Source organism: Pleurodeles waltl, chromosome 4_2 (assembly GCF_031143425.1).
Source record: "Pleurodeles waltl isolate 20211129_DDA chromosome 4_2, aPleWal1.hap1.20221129, whole genome shotgun sequence".
Classification (NCBI taxonomy): domain Eukaryota; kingdom Metazoa; phylum Chordata; class Amphibia; order Caudata; family Salamandridae; genus Pleurodeles; species Pleurodeles waltl.
The window spans coordinates 683,024,521-683,043,411 of record NC_090443.1 but is presented as its reverse complement, the minus strand read 5'-3'; the positions used below and the strand labels follow the sequence as shown (position 1 = coordinate 683,043,411).

The 18,891-nt window shown below is 42.0% G+C and overlaps 1 protein-coding gene across 3 annotated transcripts in view; it reads right to left on the bottom strand.

The window, feature by feature from the left end:
- The window catches only part of ZNHIT6 (zinc finger HIT-type containing 6), a 215,170-nt gene that overhangs the window by 71,610 nt on the left and 124,669 nt on the right, over positions 1–18,891 (bottom strand). For 2 of the 3 annotated variants that reach the window (XM_069232266.1, XM_069232265.1), the window contains exon 6: positions 927–995. The exons of the other annotated variant lie outside the window; for it this stretch is intronic. In XM_069232266.1, coding sequence (XP_069088367.1) covers positions 927–995 — 69 coding nt within the window. The remainder of the gene's footprint in view (positions 1–926; positions 996–18,891) is intronic. 3 annotated transcript variants of the gene reach the window in all.

The window sequence follows — 18,891 nt, the reverse complement described above, 5'->3', positions numbered from 1 at the left end:
GCTCACTATGCCACTGAAGCCAAGCTGCACCTAACTTAAGGGCCCCAACTCGGGCGAAACCCATCTTGAGTTGCGGTTCAGATAGGGCTTGGTTTGGCAATTCGGGCTGAACTGTTCATACTGGAGTAGGATTAAGACTGATTTGGATACGACTGGGTCTAATCTGAGGAGGCATGGTGGACAAAAAAACGATGGATTGGGAATGTAACCCCAAGTAAAGTCCAGTGGCTGAGAATGATTTAAGCGTCCCATCCATCACTTTTTGGTTTACTTCCAAAGTTGCTTAGAACAAGGTAATGGACATCTGAGTCCAGCTCAAGACCAATGGCTTATTGTGCCTTTTTGTGTAAATAGAGCTCTAAAAGCCAAGCCAGCCTTAGTGAAGGGGTGATCTGAGTGGCTCATTGCACCCTAGATTATAAAGAAATTACACAGGTTGTGTTTGTTAAACATGTCTCTGGTACATTTACAATGTGAAATAATCACTGGATCAGGTCATGCTCTGGCACTTGATGTCAAGCCACACCGCTGGGTTACCACGGACTAAAACCTTTTTAAAAAGTCTACTTCTAAGTTAAACGCCCTTGTTTTGTTGTTGCTTTGTTTTTATCTGGATTTCAGAGAGAAAAAATTGAATTATTCATCGGCCATCACACATGCTTTTACTTAAGCACGAGACACACCAAATATAAATGGACCATCATATACCTGCTTATGACATAAAGCAATCAAGTACTCTATAAGCATTTGAAACAAAAGCATATTTTTTAAGTAAAGGGTCTAAACAAACTGCAAGCACACCAAGGTTTCATTAATATACTGATATTTCCTAGGAGACCTACATAACAATCATGTTATTCTAACATACTCTTTTTTAACTATATATATATTTACTCTATTTTCAAGAAGAATTAAACAATGGATACCTTTTCACAAAATATTCAGCATGGCTCAGGTGAAAAACAAGCTTTAAGCACCAGTAGAACTTCTGCTCCCTAGAAAATTGATTGGAATAAGTCAATTAAGATTTGTTATCAGTTCATAAGTTTCTGCGAAACATCTGTCCTCTTTTTACAGTAAAACCCTTTTAGGGGATTGCATCAAAGCAATGCAAATAACCTGTAAACACAGTTGTTTGTTTATTCATCTTCTAGTTCGGCAAAAAAGATAACCTGGGTATGTATACTCCCAAACTCCCCTTAATTGCATTTCACAAAATATAAACATGTTAGTCAAAGATTTAGTATGGTACGGTTGAATACTGCGACTATACATCAGATATTAGCTGTAACTTATTATTACTGAGAAGATTATTTATTAAACTAATTACACAGACTTAGACTGAATAGATTTACATATTACATAAGAGTAAATGTACTATATTTATCCCGCCACAAAGAATGAACAAAAACATATGCGTTAAGGTCACCTAATCAAGTAACTGGCAGATGAGCATACTGTTTAATGTACAGGTTGATTACATTTACCAATTCAAGATGAACCAACGTGGTTGTGTGTTAAGCAGAAAGTCTAAAATCAATACTAATGCAGATCTCATTAAATTACCCCTAGTAGGCAGACAGGAGTGTTAGTGAAAATTACTTATGTGTGATTACTTTACAAACTTGCATTATTCTTATTCAACTTGACTGGTAACCGAAAAAATATATTTTGTGACGGTGGAACTTTCATTTAATTTGCTTCTACATAGAAATGAACTATTGTGCTCTGGAATGCTAAGGTAATACTTTCCTAAATTAAGGGGCAAGTCACAATCAATTTATTTGTGCTTAGTTGCACTCAGAATGGTACACATTTTGTACTTTTGTTTTGATTTCTAGTACTACTACATTTAAATTACTCAACGAAGGGATGTCCACATATTTAATAAATGGCATGTTAGTTAATACAGTATTCAATCCACCTTAAGATATATTTCCTGAAACGTGCTTTATGTTATTGGAACGCTTCTGTTGTGGGCAGATTTTCTTAAATATTGACATCTCGAAGAAAGCTCTGACCGTGAACTTATTGTCTTTATATTCTAGGGACTACATCAAACTGTAGAATACAATGTCAGCTTTATGGCTGCAGTTTCACTCTTTTCAACTGCTGCGTTTTTAGGTGCTGGAGTATCTATCAGATGCAAAAAGAACAGATGATGGACGGAATGATAAACAATGCAAACCACCCAGTCACAAAGATTTGGGTTTAATCCATCGTTTTTTTGCTCACCACGCCACCCCAGTTTGGACCCAGCCATATGCAAATCAGTCTTGACTCTGTTCCCTATGGGAACAGTCCAGCCCAAACTGCCAAGCCAGGTCCTCCCTGGACCGGAAACAAGCATCCTAGGGCAGGTTTCAGGGTATCACCCTTCATCAGCCAGGCTAGCTTGAATCCAGTGGTGCAGTGAGCACAGGACCCACGTCTGGGCATACCCTTCCCATCTATCAGGTCAATAAGGGTAGGTGTGCAAACCAGTCTTGCTCCCTATTCTAATGCAAATTCCTTAAACATAATACAATTAGATGAATCAGATGTTTTCATAGGGTACATAACTTAATGAAACCAAATTAATCCCATTTTACTAATCCAAGCCATATCTTTCAGCACTCTGACGGTCTATTTCCAGCTTTACCATTCTGATCACATGCCAATCTGATTATATATTTACCTGCAAGTGGGGAAGAAATTCCAATAACTGCAATCAAGTTTATGTGCTGAATTAAAATTAAGAGTGACAGAAGGAAAAAGTGAACAGTTACTTACTTGTAATCCCAATTTGATGAATTAAAATGAAGAGTGACAGAAAGGAAAGGGAACAGTTACTTGTAATTCCAATTTTCTAACAGCATTTATATTAAAAGTATCATGGCCATGTCAACTAATATGCAAGATTCGGGACACACCTATTTAAAACAGAAACATTTTTTGAACAAAAATTTCAAAGTGGCTATTCTGAACACTAAATTGAATGTCTTCTTTAAAAATGCAATTGGATTTACCAATACTTCAGGCAGCGCAAAGGTAACTTTCTAAAAGTTTCCTTCACTAATTAATTGGATTTTCAATATGGATCAAAAATAGCTGCTTAGTTATTTCTTAGCTAGTCCTATTCCTGAGACAGAGTATTAGTAATTAATATTGCATCCTAGTGCTTTCTTGTGAAACTGCCAATCTTGTTTAAATGAAAATAGCTTTGAGGGGCCAGCCACTGTAAGGACATATAGAACATTACACCTTTTTACAAGTTCTACTATTAATTAACATGCACTTTGCCTTTTTTGGGCACGAAGGTCTAACTTATGAGTAACTTCTAAGTATTTAAAAGGACGGTTTTAGGCCTGTCAACTGAGTTCATTTTCACAGAGGGCAATTTAAAAACTGCTCTGGCACCCTACAATGGACCTGGGATTGGGTTAGGGGGCCCTTTAGTGGGTGGCACAACGTGTGCTGCAGCCCACTGGTATCACTTAAGTTATAGGCACTAGCAATACTCTGTACCATACACTAGGGGCTTTTAGGTGCCAATCAGTTTTATACTAAATTCATCATGTTTTAAAGGGAGGTGCACAAGCACTTTGTCACTGGCCAGCAGGTGTAAAGTGTACAGAGTTCTATGCCTAACAAAAACAGCCAAAGCAAAATCTGTGGGAACACCACAAAAAATGGTTATTTCCAACATTAATGTTTACTGAAATGTTTCACACTGCAGATCACCTAACACAAGAAATACAGCTTTTCTAGTTTAATATTAGTTTTACCATATAACCATTAAGACGTTAAGCAGTAGAATTTAGCTGAGGTAAAGTCAAGCAATAAATATAATTAAGTGCAAGTACCAATGGAGAAAGACTTATTGTAGGAAGTTGGCTCTGTATGTGCTATTTCAAAGTAAGGAATAGCATGCACAGAGTCCAAGGGTTCCCCTTAGAGGTAAAATAGTGGTAAAAAGAGATAATACTAATGCTCTATTTTGTGGTAGTGTGGTCGAGCAGTAGGCTTATCCAAGGAGTAGTGTTAAGCATTTGTTGTACATACACATAGACAATAAATGAGGTACACACACTCAGAGACAAATCCAGCCAATAGGTTTTGTTATAGAAAAATATCTTTTCTTAGTTTATTTTAAGAACCACAGGTTCAAATTTAACATGTAATATCTTGTTTGAAAGGTATTGCAGGTAAGTACTTTAGGAACTTTAAATCATAAAAATTGCATGTATACTTTTCAAGTTATTGACAAATAGCTGTTTTAAAAGTGGACACAGTGCAATTTTCACAGTTCCTGGGGGAGGTAAGTTTTTGTTAGTTTTACCAGGTAAGTAAGACACTTACAGGGTTCAGTTCTTGGTCCAAGGTAGCCCACCGTTGGGGGTTCAGAGCAACCCCAAAGTCACCACACCAGCAGCTCAGGGCCGGTCAGGTGCAGAGTTCAAAGTGGTGCCCAAAACACATAGGCTAGAATGGAGAGAAGGGGGTGCCCCGGTTCCGGTCTGCTTGCAGGTAAGTACCCGCGTCTTCGGAGGGCAGACCAGAGGGGTTTTGTAGGGCACCGGGGGGGACACAAGCCCACACAGAAATTTCACCCTCAGCAGCGCGGGGGCGGCCGGGTGCAGTGTAGAAACAAGCGTCGGGTTTGTAGTGTTAGTCTATGGGAGATCTCGGGATCTCTTCAGCGCTGCAGGCAGGCAAGGGGGGGGTTCCTCGGGGAAACCTCCACTTGGGCAAGGGAGAGGGACTCCTGGGGGTCACTTCTCCAGTGAAAGTCCGGTCCTTCAGGTCCTGGGGGCTGCGGGTGCAGGGTCTCTCCCAGGCGTCGGGACTTAGGATTCAAAGAGTCGCGGTCAGGGGAAGCCTCGGGATTCCCTCTGCAGGCGGCGCTGTGGGGGCTCAGGGGGGACAGGTCTTGGTACTCACAGTATCAGAGTAGTCCTGGGGTCCCTCCTGAGGTGTTGGATCTCCACCAGCCGAGTCGGGGTCGCCGGGTGCAGTGTTGGAAGTCTCACGCTTCTTGCGGGGAGCTTGCAGGGTTCTTTCAAGGCTGCTGGAAACAAAGTTACAGCCTTTCTTGGAGCAGGTCCGCTGTCCTCGGGAGTTTCTTGTCTTTTCGAAGCAGGGGCAGTCCTCAGAGGATGTCGAGGTCGCTGGTCCCTTTGGAAGGCGTCGCTGGAGCAGGATCTTTGGAAGGCAGGAGACAGGCCGGTGAGTTTCTGGAGCCAAGGCAGTTGTCGTCTTCTGGTCTTCCTCTGCAGGGGTTTTCAGCTAGGCAGTCCTTCTTCTTGTAGTTGCAGGAATCTAATTTTCTAGGGTTCAGGGTAGCCCTTAAATACTAAATTTAAGGGCGTGTTTAGGTCTGGGGGGTTAGTAGCCAATGGCTACTAGCCCTGAGGGTGGGTACACCCTCTTTGTGCCTCCTCCCAAGGGGAGGGGGTCACAATCCTAACCCTATTGGGGGAATCCTCCATCTGCAAGATGGAGGATTTCTAAAAGTCAGAGTCACCTCAGCTCAGGACACCTTAGGGGCTGTCCTGACTGGCCAGTGACTCCTCCTTGTTGCTTTCTTTGTTCCCTCCAGCCTTGCCGCCAAAAGTGGGGGCCGTGTCCGGAGGGGGCGGGCAACTCCACTAAGCTGGAGTGCCCTGCTGGGCTGTGACAAAGGGGTGAGCCTTTGAGGCTCACCGCCAGGTGTCACAGCTCCTGCCTGGGGGAGGTGTTAGCATCTCCACCCAGTGCAGGCTTTGTTACTGGCCTCAGAGTGACAAAGGCACTCTCCCCATGGGGCCAGCAACATGTCTCTGGTGTGGCAGGCTGCTGGAACTAGTCAGCCTACACAGACAGTCGGTTAAGTTTCAGGGGGCACCTCTAAGGTGCCCTCTGTGGTGTATTTTACAATAAAATGTACACTGGCATCAGTGTGCATTTATTGTGCTGAGAAGTTTGATACCAAACTTCCCAGTTTTCAGTGTAGCCATTATGGTGCTGTGGAGTTCGTGTTTGACAGACTCCCAGACCATATACTCTTATGGCTACCCTGCACTTACAATGTCTAAGGTTTTGTTTAGACACTGTAGGGGTACCATGCTCATGCACTGGTACCCTCACCTATGGTATAGTGCACCCTGCCTTAGGGCTGTAAGGCCTGCTAGAGGGGTGTCTTACCTATACTGCATAGGCAGTGAGAGGCTGGCATGGCACCCTGAGGGGAGTGCCATGTCGACTTACTCGTTTTGTCCTCACTAGCACACACAAGCTGGCAAGCAGTGTGTCTGTGCTGAGTGAGAGGTCTCCAGGGTGGCATAAGACATGCTGCAGCCCTTAGAGACCTTCCTTGGCATCAGGGCCCTTGGTACTAGAAGTACCAGTTACAAGGGACTTATCTGGATGCCAGGGTCTGCCAATTGTGGATACAAAAGTACAGGTTAGGGAAAGAACACTGGTGCTGGGGCCTGGTTAGCAGGCCTCAGCACACTTTCAATTGTAAACATAGCATCAGCAATGGCAAAAAGTCAGGGGGCAACCATGCCAAGGAGGCATTTCCTTACACTTATGGTCAAACAACTTTGAGTAAAGGAACACACCTAATAGGGCTCTCTGGTAAAACAATCTTTGGCAAATCCAAAGGTCTCATAATTACTACCAATTAGCTGTCCCAATGCTGCAAGGGCAAAAAGCTACTTCTACTGTGTCATTTTGTAGGAACATGCATTCGTCATGACGTGTGTGCATGCAACATTAAGCGTTCGAAAAAACAAAGTTGTAGTGCAAAAGTGCTTTTTTAAGGATGAGGGTTTGACACCAATTTATTGCCTGGTCCTTCCTCCATCGCTCAAAATTAAATAAATAAATAATACAACTTTAAAAAAAGAGTGAATGTGGAGGCAACGGAGCATCAGGTGAGGGAATTAAGGGTGAATGAGTGAAAGAGGGGAAGTGCAGCACATGAGGGACAGCAACATAGGGGAGGGAGCACACAAGCTTGAAAGCTAAACGGAGCACGGTGGAGGGTCTGGCAGGGGAGAAGCACATGACAGAGAGCTTGCAACACAAAGGAGACAGAACATGGAATCCTGGGTGCGTATTTGGTGAGGGATGAAGAACACAATGGAGAGAGCTAAAAGCAGGCAGTGGAAGGACAGAAGCCAGTCAATCAGATATGATAATGAGGCTATATTCCAGGGGCAGTACAGACACAAGAATGACAAACTGAGACAGGGAAAGCCATCAAATGAGAAGAAAGTAAATGAGAGTGACAAAGTTAACCAAGGTAACAAATTGGAGAGCTGTAAGCCCCTAAACGCTCTTTCTAAGCCTACAATATGACTTTTGCAACCAGACACTTGCATGGTAAGGTAAGCTCAGACTAAAACACAGCATGTTGAAAAGGATTTTTCAGTGTTTGATGAAGAACAATGGAGTTGATTGGGCAGGCCAAATTATGCAGCAGAATAGCATTTCTAAATTCATAAGTGCAATACAGTTTTGAGAAAGGAAACCTAGGCTTTCACGACTTTACAAAACACTAAAAAGCCAACTATTAACAAGGAATTAAAAATCTATGCCTACAACCTTGAGTAATCCATGAAACAAGGCCATTGGCAGAGCTTTTTAAGCATTTTTCTCTAAGGGCAACATAATAGGCCTAATCTGACTTTAATTGAGGCATGTGCATTTAACGTAGACAGAAAATCCTAACTGCCAACCTAAAAGCTCCACAAGTTGTGAGAAGAATTCAGTGATCAATGTTGTTCAAGGTGATCTAGGGCCTAAAAGAAATGTATGGTATGTTCCAAACAGCGAAGCGTGCCACTGATATAGACTCCAGGCACTCTCTGCACCATGTGGGTGAAGTTCCACAAGATTACAAGGTTTTCATCGCAGGCAATGTCTTCTTCAGTGGGGTCTGGATGTTTGTTTTTGGTAGAAGAGAGGTGAGGCAGCAGAGTTTTACCTATTGTTTACGCACAGTCTTGTTTGGTAGACATGCTAATTGTCAAGACACACTGAATATGTGAGCGTGCCACTTTGCTGTGACGAGTGTTGTTGAGAACTGTGATCTCAGCCTAAATGGCATATCTGGGTTGCTTTCGAAGTTTGAACGCGTCCTGTCTAATGTGTTCAGTTGAATGTCTGTGTGTGGTGTTTTTTATGGTTTGGTCTGTTAGGAGCTGTGTGATAGCCGAATAGAATGTGCTCTACTGAATGGTAGGCTGCCCTATGCCAGTGCTAACCTTTCTGCGTACACAATATAAAATGCACAACTATCACCAAGCACTAAAGAAATCATCAGTATCATGCTTTAAAATATTTGCTGCTGTCTTAACATATTCGATTTGCTCATCAGGCAAATTAAATCTTGTTTGGAAGACTACAGCTGGCGAAAAGCTTCGAAAAAATGCGTACGTGCACATAACAGCTAAACAAAAGACAACAACTTGGTTGCTAAGTAAAACCGACTTCATGTGTGAGTTATAGGTTTTTCTTCAGCTTGACATATGCAGTTTATTTTCTGGAATTTTGTGGTCGGTTCAAGGTATTTAAGAACATGCACAAGAGCTTACTTCCAACAAATGTATTGCACTCAAACACGCAATTTCTTTTTTAATTGAACTGATACACGCACTACATTATGTACGAACATGAAATTGAATTTATGTTTGCTTTGACATTCGGTCTCCCTTTTGCATGTGCACACCTGCTCTCACGCACACTAGTGTGTCTTTCACACACATTGGTTAAAATGGGCTAAAACAATCCTGCAATTTTAACACTTTTGTTTGAAACATTACCCATTTTCAATCCTGCTCTACAACCTTAAATTCACTACCAGTTTATAAAACGCCCTGACTTTCTCCATGTCAATGACCAAATATATTATTTAGTCCGTTTCCAAAGGTAATCCATGTGCATGTGACCACGTAGATGTTTAAAAACTATTAGCTCTAGTGACGGCCACTAGACGAGACTCTCTCAAAGAATGACTCTTCCCACCATGGAAAGGAATTATTCAGTCCATCCGAATATGAAGTCATACATTAATGCATTTTACCATTTATTTCAATGTAGCTTCCATCACGTTGTCGCCTGTAAAGCAACTTCTACCTTTGCTCCAGACCTGCTAAATCTGTTGTGTTCCCACAATTGCCCCGTTAACATTTACATCTAATGATCACTCCTATCAGTATTTACATACAGAAATGACCTAATTAGGAATGTCACATAATAAGTATGTCCCCCTTTTGCAGCCTTACCGGTGGCAGGCAGAGTAAATCTCAGACAGTTAGTTTCACCCATGCTTCAGTTCTTTATGAAGGCCCTTATGTATCAACATTGTTACCCATAGACGCAAATGGATAAAACCAAGTGATAAATCAGGTCCTCAATTTGCTTGTTTCTAAAGTTTTCATATGCAGTATACAAGAGGCACCCGGTGCACACTACTCGCTGATGTCTCAAAGAATCAGATGAATACGTCCATTTTAGGTTCTTTCCCCTAACGTTTGCATACTGTCATCCAATTTTAACTTCAGTGGTACCTTTACATTTCTACCGTTAGCAATACTCTCCTACTCTATCATGAAGCAGAACTTTAGAAAGTTGGGGAAGAGAATGGAGTTTGTGATGTAGATTTGTATTCCCATGCGGATACGTGTTGCTTATACAAGTCATTTAGAAACAGAGGTCTGTTGGGCTAGAGAGCTCTCTGGTCAGTTTTGCACTCTTGCATTGGATTCATTTTTCTGATGTATACCCTAGCACAACTCTGGTGGCCGAAGTCTGGGCCTCATTTACTTCATACATGCATCCTTTTTGGGAATGCCTGCAAATAACACGTTTGAAGTGCTGATTTAGTTAGCGTTATCGATATTAATTTCATTTAGTGGTGTTTGAAACGGGTGGGGGTGGGGGTGGGAAACATCAGCTCTTCCTTCAAAGTTGCCAATTTTATCTTACTAAAAGCCTCCTTGCCATCTTGCCATAATATGCTTGCTTAGTATGAATTATACTTTTAGGTTTCAGGAGTATTTACAAAGCAAACCCAAGCGTAATCTCCCGAGAATTATTTTGCTATCAAACCAAAAAGACTAAACTACTTTGTAGCAAAGCACAACAATAAATAACTTCTTTCCATAATACTTCAGATTGTGAGAATGACATGTTAACTGAAAATGGTAACATAACACGACCTATTATCAACCTTATTAATAAAGGCAAACTTTAATTGCCACCCTTCTACATAGGTACATTTAAAAGGATGAAGTCAATGTTTATAAATTCATAAAGTCTGGAGAGTACGCTGTCATGTTGCACCCTGTTTGTTGCCATGACCTACGTGCAGATATATTTTAATTTCTGGGGCCGATATGTTTCATCATTGGCTTTCTAGATCATATACTCAAAATCTAAATGCATTCATTGTTAGATTCCCAAATGCTAACACTTCATCGTATTTTGCTTCAATGCATCTCTTGATAAAAATATTTCACTCGGGAGGTTTTCAGAAGTGTACCTAATTCCAATCTGAAAGGAGGTGAAACACCAGTTAACTGGAAGTACAGTTTAATTTCCAATCAGGTAAGAGACCAACCACCAGCTCCACCATTTCGTTGCCCAGCTGCCTCATCCAAAGTGCCCCGTGGAATCATGAGTCCGGGATTCCATGGAACAACTTGACACAACATATCCCACCCCTTTATATTGAACAACATTTAAACAAGTCCTACAGAACATTAACAGCACAACTAGTTAACAGAGCTGCATAACACTTTAAAAACCCCAAACCTAGTAGTTTGGGATAAATAAAATAGAGAGAAATTTAGAAGCCATAAAATAATATACACATCTATCAAACACATAGGTCACTGCACAAACAACAGAATTTGATCACTAACTAGTGAAAAAATCAACAAACTGACTATGCAAGTGTGGGAGGTGAATCCCAATAATCTTCTGAACTCCATTTCTATTTAACCCCAAATTGTACCTTAGGCAGTTCAGATACGTGAGCCTTCCGAATGATCTAGTAATACCTTCCCCATCAATAACACAAACCTAGCATATTACAATCATAATTAGAAACCGGGACCACTCAAGAACTGAGTTCTGGTTCACTATTAAGTTTGAAAGGTTTAATACAAAATCATTAATAAAATAGTTACAGAGTGTTGGAAATGGCCCTTTTTGGTTATCCCCAAACTTTTTGCCTTCTTCATCCTATGTTTTTGCTGGTTTATGGTCTCTGCGCACTTTACCACTGCTAATCAATGCTAAAGTGCAAGATCTCCCTATAGAAATTGTACTGTTGATTGGTTTATCCATGATTGGCATATTTGATTTAATAGTAAAGTGCACTAGAGGTGCCCAGGGCCTGCAAATCAAATGCTACTAGTGGGCCTGCAGCAATGGTTATGCCACCCACATTAGTATCCCTGTAAACACGGCTCAGACCTGCCACTGCAGTGTCTGTGTGTGCAGTTTTAAACTGCCAATTCGACTTGGCAAGTGTACCCACTTGCGAGGCCTCAACCTTCCCTTTTACTACACATAAGGCACCCCTAAGTTAGGCCCTAGGTAGCCCCATGTGCAGGGTGCAGTGTATGTTTAAGGTAGGACATATACTAGTTTGTCCAACAGTGAAATACTGCCAAATTCGTTTTTCACTGTGCAAGGCCTATCTCTCTCATAGGTTAACATGGGGGATGCCTTTAAATATCCTTAAAAGCACAAATTCCCTTTGAGAGCAGATAAAAATGTAGAGTTTAGGGTCTCTGAACTCACAATTTAAAAATACATCTTTTAGTGAAGTTCGTTTTTAAATGGTCTGTTTGAAAATGCCACTTTTAGAAAGTAGGCATTTTCTTGCTTATACCATTCTGTGACTTTGTCTGTTTGTGGATTGTCTGTCTGGGTCAGTTTGACAGCTGGTCTGTTCACACCTCTCCTCTAGACAGTGACACAAAGGGGGCTCGGGTGTAGCCTGCATATCTTGATTAGCCATCTGTGCTGGAGGGAAGGGGAGGAGTGGTCACTCACACCTGAAAGGACTTTGCCTGCCCTCACACAATGCAGTCTCCGAGCCCCTGGTGAGTGTCTGGGGCCCGGCCTGGACAAGCAAGGATCTTGCAAACACTTGAGCCTTTGATTTGAAGTTTGCCAACTTCAAAGGCAGAACTGGGTATAAGAAGAACCCCCAAACCCCCAGACTTTTAGAATCTTTCGGGAATCGAGAGGAACCTCTGCCCAGGAAAAGAGCTGAAGGAGGAGTACTGTCCCTTTGCTGTGCTGCTTTGCTGGACTGGCCTGCAGTTGCTGCTTCTCCCTGAAAAGAGTGCAAAGGGTGAACTTTGCTGTGTGTCCTGCTTGAGAAAATTCTCCAAGGGCTTGGAGTAGAGCTTGCCTCCTGTTGGAAGTCTCGGGGACACCAAAGAAGTTTCCTCGACCTGCAGCACTGGGAACTGTGTGTTTTGTGCTGTTCAAGCAGAGAAACCACTGCGACGTTGCCAACGACGCCACTGGCCTGTACCATGACCTGCCGACGCCACACGGAGTCGCATTGCCCCGCTTCGCATGGCGAACCTGGTCTCCCCGACACCGCCATCGGACGATTTCACCGAGCCGCTGCTCGCACCGCGACCTGTGGGCCCGCACTCCGGCATTGCCTGCTCACACCGCAGCCTGGGCATCCACGACGACGACGCTCCTGCTGACACCCGTGCCGCTGCCTGCACCGTGGCCTGTGGACACTGCTCGTGAGGTACACGAAGCACCGTCCCATCCTGCACCGCAGCCCCGGTCCACCGACGCCAGCACCATCAACTCATGTGTCGTCACCAGGCCTCCTGCCTGCACCGTGGCCTGTGGACACCGCTCATGAGGGTCACGAAGCTCCATCCCGTCCTGCACTGCTGGCTTGGGCCTACCGACGACAGCGCTTCAGCAACGATGACGACGCTGCCTGCACCGTGACCTGTGGACACCGCACATCGCACCGCCCCCTTTCACACCACAGCCCTGGTCTCACCAACGCCGCTGGACGCCATCACCGAGCTGCTGCCTGCACCGTGACCTGTGGACACCACACGTCGCATCGTCCCGCTTCGCACCGCAGCCCCGACGCCATCCACGCCGGCACACCTGCCTTCATCAGCCTGGAGTTTGATCTGCAACGCGTGTGACCTCAAGGGCCCGACGACTCCTGCACCTACTCCGGAACCGACACCGCAACGTCAGTGATGCTGCTCTCCGGAGCTCACAGCAAGGATCATGATGCCCTGCAAATCCAAGGTATTGTTTGCGGGTCTCCCCGACACCGTAGCTGGCACACAACGCCGCGGCCGGCCTGAACTGTTGGGTTTGTTGATCACGACGCCGTCATAGCCCAAGGTGGAGCTATCAACTTCAAGGAACTGTAGTTTTGAGTAAATCTTGCACAATTCATATTTTTCTTACTGTATGTTGGATTTTTATCGTCTTTGGTCTTGTTTTATATAGATAAATATTGGCTATTTTTCTAAAACTGGTGTGGTGTCATTTTGTGGTGTTTCACTTATTACTGTGTGTTATGTGCAAATGCTTTACACATTGCTACTGAGATAAGCCTCACTGCTCATGCCAAGCTACCAAGGGGGTGGGCAGGGGTTATCTGAGCGGGTATCTCCCTTATCCTGACTAGAGTGAGGGTCCCTACTTGGACAAGGTGCAAACCGACTGCCAACTACAGACCCCATTTTTAACACAGAGAAAATGCATTATTTGCCAAGAAAGCACAATTACAGAATATAGAATCATAAATCATCTGATTAATCAATATACTCCCTCTAAATGCTGTGTCAAAATAATAAAGAGTACTGACAGCATACTAGTGAGGAAGAAAATCCCAAAATGAACAGTTGCAGAAGGAAAATGGAAGTCGGCCCTGATCTATCAAAACAATGGGTTTTTTTTTATACACACTTGCATATTAATAAAACTACAAACTCTGCATTGTACAACCATGTTTAGATCCCATTGGCACATCAAAAACTGAAAGGTTCTTAACACTAACTAACTTGTAGTGACCAGTGTCCAGCACATGTACTTCACTGTTCACTTACTATGTCTAAGAATCGACAAAGACGTAGCAGGGGCATATCTGCTCTTGCAGATATGCCCACACATGTAATATACTGCACCCTTACACCTGTTAAGGCCTGCTGTAGGGGTGACTTACAAATATTACATGCAGTGTTTAGGGGACACTTTGTCATACAGCATACAATGGCAGTCTGCATGAGGTTGGTGCTGAGTCCCTTACAGTGGAACAAGTTATGCTACAGCTCGTAGGGCCCATCTTCAGTAACCATTCCCATGACACCTGGGGGACCATTTACATGGGACTTACAAAGGTGCTAAAGGGCTTGGCCACTTGGGGATCAAGTAACCAGGTGCCTTGTTTTGGAGAAGGAACAGCGGCACGGGGGACCTGGTTAGCAGGAACCCAGTGCACTTCAATCAAAGTTGCATTAAAAAAACTGGCAGAAAGTGTGGGGGAGGCGTACTGCAACCAGAACCCGGCCTCCTACACGTTTGTACCACTTAAGGTCCAAAACGCTATTGACATAAAAACAGACATAAAAACAGAGGCATTACACATCCTGCAGAAGATAAAGCTGATAGCATTTTTGTTGGACAGTCAATGAGAGTGAAACCAATGTAAGTGTATGTTGCGGTTTGGAATCAACTTTTTGGCTACCATGCTCTAGTATGCTTCAGCAGGTGTTTGTTTTTGAAGAAACAGTCCTCAGAGAGAGAGATTATCTTAAGAAGAAAATATTCTACAGACAGAACATTAGTAAAATGGAGACGCAAGCTATAGAAAATCTTGTGAATAATAACTCGCTAGTCAACCTGCAGACAAAGGGGGTGGCATTGTATAAAAGACAGTATTAATTACGATCACAAAAGATGCGCCAACTGCGCCAACTCGCTAATCAAGCCAACTACCGCCCATTGACAAGACCTGACTAGAGATATAACGGGAAAAATCTTGGAGTTAACCACATAAACAGACAGGGCAGGATTTGTAAAAGGGATTTTATATACCTCAACAAAAAAGACCCAAGGATACCTGTAACACATTTCTTGCCAAAGATCCATAAAGATATAGCTAACCAGCCTGGAAGGCCCATTATGTCTATGTGTGGCTCCTTACTAGAACCACTGGCGCAGTACATCAACACCTTTTTTAAATTCTTTGTATCCTAAAATAAAGCAAATATCTCAGATTCTATGGACATAGTAAATAAAACTGAAGGACTGCAATTCGATTTTGGCAAGGAGATTCAAGTTACCTTAGACATCGAAGCATTGTATAATATACCACAAGATGAGGCAATACAGGTGATTAAAGCCGTTCTAGACACTAGAGCAAGACCCCATGATACCAGCAGATTTTCTAGTGCCCTACCTTCTCTTTGTCTGAAGAATAACTTTTTTTGCGTTTAAAGGTGACCTGTACATACAAGTAAAAGGAGTAGCTATGGGGTGTAGCATTGCTCCTGAAGTGACAAATCTGGTGATGGCCCTTTTTGAGTGCAAATGTATTTATAATGATGAGCATCCATTCTGGCTCCACATCAAGCAATGGTTCAGGTGTAAAGATGATGTTCACTTGCTGTGGAATGGGAATAAACAAACTCTTTTGAAATTCTAGGAGTGGTTAAATAACACAACCCCTTTTTCAACTTCAACATGTAAATGGATAATAAGAGTTAATTTCCTTGATCTATGGATTGAAGAAAGAGAGTGTTATATTGAGGTAAATCTATACACCAAACCCACTGATCGGAACACCCACCTACATTTCACAAGTGGACACCCACAATCTTTAAAAGATAACTTCCTTAAGTACAATTCCTCCAGATTCTGAGTAATTGTACAAATAAAAACAACTATTTTGATAATAAAGAAACTCCGATTCATAAACTGACCCAGCAGTGGTTATCCTAGGAAATTAGTGAAAGCGGACTCTAAAAGGACTTGGTTCACCTCAAGAGAGACACTGTTAGTACCCAAAATACACACATATCCCTATGACGTGTGTTATCACATAGAATCCCAAGGCGAACAGGGTAAAAGGGATTCTAAAATGAACTGGAAAATATTGGCAGATTTAAATATACCAAAAACCTTATTTTCAATCAAGAAAGGACCTAATCTCTGAGACACATTAGTGACAGACACTAGACCAGGGGAAAAGAACAAAGGGCTATGTGAGATGCTACAACTACCACCAGAGATAGGACATTTTAAATGTAATAATCGTGTAGAATGCAGTTTTACTAAGGAAAAAAAAAAAGCCTTCTATTGAATGGGATGATCCACCACAAGACACTTTTTCAAAATAAAACACAAGAAGTGTAATTTATTGTATACAGTGTCCCTGCGAATTAGTGTACATAAGACAGACCACTCAACCAGTGAAGGCACAAATCCTTCAAAATCTATTAAGAATTAAATGTGGAGTGAGAGGAGCTTCTTTAGTTGACCACAACAAGATGGTAAAGCATTCAATAGGCCACATATTTTGGTCATTTCTATTTGTAGCACAAGGCTATGAAAGGAGCTGGTCAGTTGAAACACTTTTAAAGAGAACTTAAGAAAAAAATGATTGAGAGGTTTTGTACAGCATCTAAAGGGTTAAGTGATGGAGACGAGATATGGCCTCTCCTGTAATAAATCCTATGATTACACCTACAAGACAGGTTTAGATTGTAACATCTAGATAACCATGAATGTAACTTGTACTTGCCATGAAGAACTGGGGCTCCCCTATTTAGAGGGATCACTAAGACTTGCCCCTTTATTGTACTGGGTAAGGAATGGCTAAATCCAGAGGCCTCTATGGTGCACGCTTGTATCTCGGATTGCCTAAGCCTCACAAGGGCAGCTGATATCCTTTGGCTAGCCTATTTTAGGAGGACTTTTAAAGTGATAGGTTTAAAAGATTTGTATGATAATCGGACTACCATCCCGTCAAAGGCAAAAAATATAGGAAAATATACATTCTTAACTTACTATTCTAATATTAGATTAAGGAAAGCTCAAAGTATGCCTGCATTGGTAAGATATGTCTCTTTGTCGACAACAGATGGCATGGAACCTTACCTGTCCTGGGTGACTAAACCTCTTTATTAATGGCATCTTTGTCTTTTTAGATTTTTTATGATCATAAGGCTGTGGTTTCCCCAACCCACGCAATATTGTTAAGATGTGATCATTCTTAGGTACAAAAAACGTCATTTCTAGCTCGTCTGCTCCTTATATGAGGCCTGAAGGCATGAGTTTTAGTTTCCTCTATTGCGGAGAACAAATATTAGAGCCCACTTTAATGGTTTATGTTATTTACAGAGGCTGTGGAATGAAGATGTGTGCTGGGTAGTTTTGATTTTCTTAAGAAAATTGGTGGTTTTGAGAAAGAAATACAATCACATTACTCTAGACTAGTAGATAAAGACAGCACCTTCTATATATATCTCGATATGCCAATGATACCCCCGGGTAGTAAATGTTTTCCGGTCGTGTATGTTTTTGATCATGTATGCCTATGACTTTGGGTCTCAAAAGTCATAGCTAATGATTGCACTCTTTAAATATTCTCATTTGCCAATGATTTGTGAGTGTCTCTGGATTTGTATGTTTTTATCCACTTGTTATATTTATTTGTCATATGCATGATATTTTGTTGATGAAATATGATTTTTTTTTAAACTGTATTCTTTTACGGAATGTTGCAAATCCGAATAAAGGTTTTAAGAATACGAAGTTGTACTTGCTGCTTGTTTTGGTTCCTATACGAGATTCTCAGATGAAATGTGATTTTGTTGAAATGTCCTCAATGCTCTGAGCAAAATGTGCTCATACTTTTTAATGATTAATAGGTGTATAAATTGGTCTAATCATGTACATTGGACACAATGACAAGGATGTGTGAACTGCCAATGCCCATTTTGGACCTATGATTGCATGGACGTGAAGTGTACATTTATGGTGTTTATATGTTTGCTATTTTGAAGACAAGGACTTATTAGATAACATGTAGCAATACTCGTAGGAAGGAGTGAGCAAGATTATTTGTCAACAATCTAATCAATAAGACATAATAGGGATGGACATATGTAGACATATATGTGGGCATGTTACTCTGACATGATTTTCTTCACTGTACACAACTAGATAGTGACCCATTCTCCCATGGTGAAACTCTGGATACACTACATTAAGAATTTTTCTTATGGAGTAGCTATATAGGCCAATACTGAAGTTTTTCTTTAAGACTTTAGGAACTTTGTATATCTTTGGAACATCCCGATGTGGCGCAAAAAATATTTTTGAATGCATGGACAAATCTTTAACTATGGACAATAAGAATTTTTCTCATAATGCCATTGAGTTAGGTATGAGAGATGACAGAAGGATGGGATGTCAACATGGTTGCTCCAATACATTTTGCTCCCATAGGGCTCCTGAGAAGAAGAGCTTTGAGGCCTTGGGAAATTACCATTTATCTGCCTAGCCATTGTTCGCGAGGGCAATTCTAAAAAGTGCAATTATCTTGTTTACAAACCACGCCAGACAATCAACTTCAACACATCTTTGGGTATGGGATGTTATTTTTTTGGTTAATGTTTATTAGGAACTTTTGAAACATATGGGCTTTATCGATTCCAATATGGCCACCAGAATCACGCGTGATGATAGAGAGATGGTTTCCCTTATGGTGGGCCTGGTGTGTTTTTGCTTACTCTTGGACCAAGGGAAGGGAACCGAGTTGCCCTAAGAAGGACCATGCATTGGTTTCCACAGAGTACGCCTGGAAGATTTATAAAGGTGCTGCTATCGGATTACTTT